This window comes from Medicago sativa, chromosome 5 (assembly GCF_051527215.1).
Source record: "Medicago sativa cultivar Bolivia chromosome 5, Bolivia_mono, whole genome shotgun sequence".
Lineage (NCBI taxonomy): Eukaryota > Viridiplantae > Streptophyta > Magnoliopsida > Fabales > Fabaceae > Medicago > Medicago sativa.
In genome coordinates, this window is record NC_140753.1 from 46,747,638 (window position 1) to 46,755,001 (window position 7,364).

Here is a 7,364-nt window from a genome sequence, read left to right on the forward strand (position 1 = left end):
CATCCCAGGAAAAGATTGCATACTAACGTATATATGCCGTTTTTCACCCTAGTTTAATTTAATACAAGGCATTGGTCCACAATGTACAATTCAGATTTCATATAAAATTTCTTAATCCACGACGTGTAACATATTCAATGAGTTGATATACATGCAAGTTGCTTAAATTAATGAATAATAATTAAATATACTTCTAAATTTGATTTAATGTAGCTAGAGTTTTTCTTTGACCAACATGCTATAACTAGAGAGTTCACATCAACAACAAAAGAGAAAACCCTTTCACTTTGTGAAAACCAAAATCACAATACTAACAACAATGGAGGTAGAAAGGGTACAAACAATAGCTCATAAATCCAAAAACACTACAATCCCATCCATGTTCGTTAGGTCAGAAACTGAGTCACCAGCAACAACAACGGTTCAGGGTGTGAAACTAGGGGTGCCAATAATAGATTTCAGCAACCCTAATGAAGTAAAAGTGCAAAAGGAGATAATAGAAGCAAGTAAAAAGTGGGGAATGTTTCAAATTGTGAACCATGAAATTCCAAATGAAGTTATAGAAAAGTTGCAAAGTGTTGGTAAAAAGTTCTTTGAGTTACCACAAGATGAAAAAGAGGTTTATGCTAAACCTATTGTTGGATCTGATGTGTCTTCTGAAGGGTATGGTACAAAGCATCAGAAAGAGTTGAGTGGGGAAAAGAGGATGGGTGGATCATTTTTTCATATCACATGGCCACCTTCATCTGTTAATTATAGTTGTTGGCCAAATAACCCTCCTTCCTATAGGTATGTTTTTAACTTAATATATCTCTTAATATCATTGAGTCATTCATGATTAGTCGTCTTACCACATTTCCCATGCATGAGATATGAAATCAAAATATGTTTAAACGTGAAATATTCCCCACCTTATAGTTATAGAGTTGAGTTATTATTTTACCAACTTAGGGCTGAGTATATGAAAATTTGTAAATCAAAGATTCAAATTTTAGTTGAGAGGTACTTACATTTAATGTTAGTCAAATCTCTGGAAAGGAAGAATGAGTTTTTGTTTTGGAAATTCAGTAAATTCAACTCATATATTATATTTTTGGTTTAAATATGTTATGCTTCTATTCTCTTTTTTTGTTTGTTTTAGAATCTATAAAAATTCCATTTTTTAGTTTTTGTCCTTACAAATATACTATATTTTAATTTATAGTCAAAAGTGTTTTGTTTTATTCCTGCAATATAAATATATGGAAATTGATCTTAGTCATTAAAGTTTTTTTTTGGCGGAATAGTCATTAAAGATCTTAGTTTTTTTTTTTTTTTTTTGCTAAAAAAAAAAAAAAACTTAGCTCGTCAATACCCCATGTGAAAACGAGAACTCTTCTTTAGAATTTTTGTAAACGACGTTGGCGAGGGGACCAATTTAAAGGACACTCATGGACTGGACCAAAAGTTTAAGGACAGGCATGGAAGTTTGCGTTTGAGCCTTTCACAATTTTCATGGCTGGAGTGTTTTGAGACGTGATATTACAAAGTGACGTGGTTTGAAAGTTGAAACTCACATCCAAACACACATAGTACAAAGTAGTCTTCAATGATATGAGTTTATCTAACATGCATGAATAATATATCATGGATTATACACAAATATCTTTTTTACTATGGAATCAAATAGTCATATCATATTTTATAAATCTATAAAAATTCCATTTTTTTAGGGAGACCGTCAAGTGTTTTTGAAAAGAAGACATTAAAGGAGATTTGATATGCTCTAATAAATTTGTATGAGGTCAAATCATTTACAACAAAATATTCTTAAAAATATTCTCTATACTCTTTGAACGAGTGAATCTTGGATAATTAGTAGATCATTGCAAAACCCTAAATACGTTAATAGCCTAGATAGCAACTTTAGATTTTAAAATAATAGAAAATGAGCATGTTGAACTTTTACTTAATTAAGAGTGTACCATATTTGCATGATCAGATTATCATCAACACTATAAACAAGAAAGTGTATGTCACTTTTCACTTTGACGATGTTACCCTTGCAATTCTTAAAAAGGAATTGCACTTATAAGATTTGTTTTACATTTATAAATCTAAAGACGGAAAACCTTTTATAGTTCACCTAAAATAGTCAAAAAAACTAGTCATTAAGAGCAACATGACACATGACTCCTTAATCTATTGAAAGGATTTCTTTCCATAAAAAATGATTATACCTTATATATGGTTGGAGTCCATATTATCAGATTAAAGATGCTTGATGATACTCCTTTGTTTCAAAAATATATGTCGTAGTCAACAACTTCACACATGCCAATGTATAAGCTTTTGTGACCGTTAATATCTTTAATTCGGTTAATATGAGTCAATAAATAATTAAAATTTAATCTTGTAAAAAAAAATTAAAATTGATTCTCATAAAGTTTTAATAATATCATCTCTATTTTTTTTTATTTTTTTTTTGCAGGGAGGTGAATGAGGAATATGGCAAGTACCTCCGTAGAGTGTCAAACAAATTGTTCAATATCATGTTAGTAGGACTTGGGTTTGAAGAAAATGAACTCAAGTCAGTTGCAAGTGAAGATGATTTGATTCACCTATTGAAAATCAACTACTACCCACCATGTCCATGCCCTGATCTGGTCCTAGGTGTGCCACCACACACAGACATGTGTTATATTACTCTTCTCGTACCCAATGAAGTTGAGGGCCTTCAAGCCTCTAGAGACGGTCAATGGTACGATGTTAAGTATGTCCCTAATGCCCTCATCATTCACGTTGGCGACCAAATGCAGGTATGTATATATATCTTATCTTAGTATAATGATTAATGAAAATTAATGTGCTAAATATTTTGGTAGCTCTGCAAGAATGAATAGTTCTATATCTTAATCATTAAAATGATCACAAATTGATCCTATAAAACCGTTAGATTTATCGGGGTTGAGTCTTCGAAACAAGATTTAAATTAAGATTGTTAAAATTGCTAGTTAACACGTGGAATTATATGGTTTTAAGAGTCTATGTATCAAATTCGAGTTGACATGGGTGCAATCTTGAATTTTAGAGAACTCAGATGAAGCTGAATTTACTTAACTAGACTCGCAATAAATTTAAAAATTTGGGTAAATTTGCATGGAATTTTCAACAGAATTTTTTAAGTTCTTTATCCCGGATTTCATATTTGATTCTTTTCTTCTCTGTAAGCTTGATTTTGTTCATCTCATTTTTTTTCCTTTATAATTGAGTTGAAATGTGTTAAGTGTTAAATCAAGTTTGTTTAAAACTCTCATATTGTACAATAAATGAGATCAATGATTAGAAACCGTTTAGTTTTGCTTAGAATGAAGGCCACATTTATAGTGTTTTCAATCTCGGAGTTTAGTTCAATTATTAGAGACATTAGTATATAATATATGTAGAGATATGAGGTTCGAACCCAAACCACCCTATTTATACATCTTAAGAGGTGAATTTTAAGCCCTTACGAAACTTGACCAAAAAAGATAGTGTTTTCATTTTATTAAAAAAAAAAAAAAGAGATTAGATATAGCAAAAGAGGTAACCCGGTCGACTTTGGGCTGACTTGTACCAAGCAACAACATATATTGAGACTTTAAGATAAGATACCTAAAAAATTGAACATTGTTCTTTATGCTCCACAAATTGCTCTTAGACACCTTGAAATGACGAAAATTCTTCCCATGACGGTTAACTCGTTATTCGAGGGACTATTTAAATCTTTTAAACCGATTTAAAAAATAATTGAACCGATCTAAATAGTGTCAAAGGACATTTAATCCGTTGATGGAAAGACGATTGACACTTAAGTACCGCTCAACTAGTGGTACTTGCAAAAAAGAGCAATTTTCTAAAAAAAATTATTTGTTAAATTCTTTTTATTTTCAACAACATATCCGATATTTCCAAGCAATATATTTCTATTGTACCTCACCGCTAATTTTTTTCATGCATGAATAAAATTTAGTATTTTTTTCCTTCAAAAAAAAATTTAGTATTCTTTATTCATTTTTATTTCATCTTGTTTAGTGTAGTTTAACTCCACCACCAAAAAAACGTGTAGTTTAACTAAATAAAATTTTCTAACTTTTTCTTCAAAAAAAAAAAAAAAAAAAATTTTCTAACTTTTTTTTTTTGAAGAGGCTAAAATTTTCTAACTTAGATATTGAGTTCTATCGTATTTTAACTTATTTAACAGATACTGACCTATTAATTATAACAAAAATAATTATAATGTTTGGATGATAAAATAGTACTGTTTATTTTATGGTGATATAGATACTAAGCAATGGGAAATACAAGGCTGTATTGCACAGAACAACTGTAAACAAAGATGAGACAAGAATGTCGTGGCCAGTGTTCATAGAGCCCAAGCCAGAACAAGAAGTTGGTCCTCACCCAAAGTTTGTTAACCAAGACAATCCTCCAAAGTACAAAACAAAGAAATATAAGGATTATGCTTACTGTAAGCTTAATAAGATCCCTCAGTAATAAGGGAAGAAAACTCTACAATGAAATAATTTAGTGAATAATTTAGTCACACTATGAATACATTGTTTCTTGTGTTGGTTAATTTCCACAAATGATTATGTAGCATGTATGAAAGAAATAAAATATGCAGCTAAAGTTGGATGCTGCTTCTGCTATGATTTTATTATTATATAATTGTTCACTAGTAATTCTTTTAGGAGAAAACATCTTGTGTTATTTCATTCTGAATCAATGAGAGGTTGCTGATGTGAGTAGTACTAGTTGCCCCTTTGTTTTGGTATCAGCCAAAGGCTCTTTCTTTTCCGGGTCCATGTGTTCTAGATATCTTTCTTGTGTTTTCTTTAAAATTGATTGATATCTTTACAATGCTTAGAAAAAATTAAGATTTATTCTCATAAAATTTTACTATCATTTTCTCTTTTTCTTTTCTTTTTTGCTTGCAGGGAGGTCAATGAAGAATATGGCAAGTACCTCCGTAGAGTGTCAAACAAATTGTTCAATATCATGTTAGTAGGACTTGGGTTTGAAGAAAATGAACTCAAGTCAGTTGCAAGTGAAGATGATTTGATTCACCTATTGAAAATCAACTACTACCCACCATGTCCATGCCCTGATCTGGTCCTAGGTGTGCCACCACACACAGACATGTGTTATATTACTCTTCTCGTACCCAATGAAGTGGAGGGCCTTCAAGCCTCTAGAGATGGTCAATGGTACGATGTTAAGTATGTCCCTAATGCCCTCATCATTCACGTTGGCGACCAAATGCAGGTATGTATATATATCTTATCTTATCTTAGTATAATAATTAATGAAAATTAATGTGCTAAGTATTTGGTAGCTCTGCGAAAATGAATAGTTTCTATCTTAATAATTAAAATGATCACAAATTGGTCCTACAAAACCGTAGGTTTATCAAGGTTGAGTCTAGCGAAAGGTGCTATTTATGGTGAAACAAGATTCAAATTAAGATTGTTAAAATTGTGAGTTAACATGTGGAATTAAGAGTCTGGATCAAATTTTAGTTGACTTGGGTGCAATCTCGAATTTTAGTGAACTAAGAAATGAAACTGAATTTACTTCGCTTGACTCACAATAAATTCAAAATTTTGGGTAAATTTGCATGAAATTTTAAGTTCTTTCTTTATCTCGGATTTCATATTTGATTCTTTCCTTCTCTGTATGCTTAATTTTGTTCATCTCATATTTTCCTTTATAATTGAGTTGAATGTTAATTGTTAAAACAAGTTTGTTCCGTTTAGCCTTGCTTAGAATGAAGGCCACTTTTATAGTGTTTTCAATCTCAGAGTTTAGTTCAATTATTATATAATATATGTAGAGATATGAGGTTCGAACCCAAACCACCCTATTTATACATCTTAAGAGGTGAATTTTAAGCCCTTACGAAACTTGACCAAAAAAGATAGTGTTTTCATTTTATTAAAAAACAAAAAAAAAAAAAAAGAGATTAGATATAGCAAAAGAGGTAACCCGGTCGACTTTGGGCTGACTTGTACCAAGCAACAACATATATTGAGACTTTAAGATAAGATACCTAAAAAATTGAACATTGTTCTTTATGCTCCACAAATTGCTCTTAGACACCTTGAAATGACGAAAATTCTTCCAATGACAGCTTAACCGCTATTCGAGAGACTATTTAAATCTTTTAAACCGATTTAAAAAATAATTGAACCGATCTAAATAGTGTCAAAGGACATTTAACTTGATGGATAGACGATTGACACTTAAGTACCGCTCAACTAGTGGTACTTGCAAAAAGAGCAATTTTCTAAAAAAATTATTTGTTAAATTCTTTTTATTTTCAACAACATATCCGATATTTCCAAGCAATATATTTCTGTTGTACCTCACCGCTAATTTTTTTCATGCATGAATAAAATTTAGTATTTTTTTCCTTCAAAAAAAATTAGTATTCTTTATTCATTTTTATTTCATCTTGTTTAGTGTAGTTTAACTCCACCACCAAAAAAACGTGTAGTTTAACTAAATAAAATTTTCTAACTTTTTTTTTTGAAGAGGCTAAAATTTTCTAACTTAGATATTGAGTTCTATCGTATTTTAACTTATTTAACAGATACTGACCTATTAATTATAACAAAAATAATTATAATGTTTGGATGATAAAATAGTACTGTTTATTTTATGGTGATATAGATACTAAGCAATGGGAAATTCAAGGCTGTATTGCACAGAACAACTGTAAACAAAGATGAGACAAGAATGTCGTGGCCAGTGTTCATAGAGCCCAAGCCAGAACAAGAAGTTGGTCCTCACCCAAAGTTTGTTAACCAAGACAATCCTCCAAAGTACAAAACAAAGAAATATAAGGATTATGCTTACTGTAAGCTTAATAAGATCCCTCAGTAAGGGAAGAAAACTCTACAATGAAATAATTTAGTGAATAATTTAGTCACACTATGAATACATTGTTTCTTGTGTTGGTTAATTTCCACAAATGATTATGTGGCATGTATGAAAGAAATAAAATAGGCTTAATTAATGATTTGGTCCCTTAAGTTATTTGTTGGTTACATTTTGGTCCCATAAGTTATTAACGTTACAATTTGGTCTCATAAGTTATTAACGTTACAATTTGGTCCCTTAAGTTATTTGTTGGTTTCGTTTTGGTCCCAAACTACTCCCTTAACTCTAATAACTTATGGGACCAAAACGAAACCAACAAATAACTTAAGGGACCAAATTGTAACGTTAATAACTTATGGGACCAAATTGTAACGTTAATAACTTATGGGACCAAAATGTAACCAACAAATAACTTAAGGGACCAAATCATTAATTAAGCCAATAAAATATGCAGCTAAAGT

At 30.7% G+C, this 7,364-nt stretch overlaps 1 protein-coding gene across 2 annotated transcripts; it reads left to right on the forward strand.

Moving 5' to 3' along the window:
- The first annotated feature begins 214 nt into the window (after positions 1 to 214).
- Positions 215 to 6,985, forward strand: LOC146922474 (flavonol synthase/flavanone 3-hydroxylase-like). 2 transcript variants are annotated; one of them, XM_085715384.1, is made up of 3 exons: positions 215 to 789; positions 2,471 to 2,798; positions 4,303 to 4,670. In XM_085715384.1, the coding sequence occupies exons 1-3, from the start codon at positions 320 to 322 to the stop codon at positions 4,513 to 4,515; spliced, it is 1,011 nt and encodes a 336-aa protein (XP_085571510.1). In that variant the 5' UTR covers positions 215 to 319; the 3' UTR covers positions 4,516 to 4,670. The 2 variants fall into 2 exon arrangements, with proteins under 2 accessions (XP_085571510.1, XP_085571511.1); XM_085715385.1 differs by lacking the exons at positions 2,471 to 2,798; positions 4,303 to 4,670 and adding exons at positions 4,959 to 5,286; positions 6,694 to 6,985 and having other exon boundaries at positions 225 to 789.
- The last annotated feature ends 379 nt before the right edge of the window (positions 6,986 to 7,364 follow it).

What these genes read in the sequence shown, in the direction of transcription:
- LOC146922474 (XM_085715384.1), top strand. Translation starts at nt 320, where the DNA reads ATGGAGGTAGAAAGGGTACAAACAATAGCTCATAAATCCAAAAACACT. An exon ending in AATAACCCTCCTTCCTATAG is followed by an intron (nt 790 to 2,470) that starts GTATGTTTTTAA and finishes TTTTTTTTGCAG; the next exon opens with GGAGGTGAATGAGGAATATG. An exon ending in ACGTTGGCGACCAAATGCAG is followed by an intron (nt 2,799 to 4,302) that starts GTATGTATATAT and finishes ATGGTGATATAG; the next exon opens with ATACTAAGCAATGGGAAATA.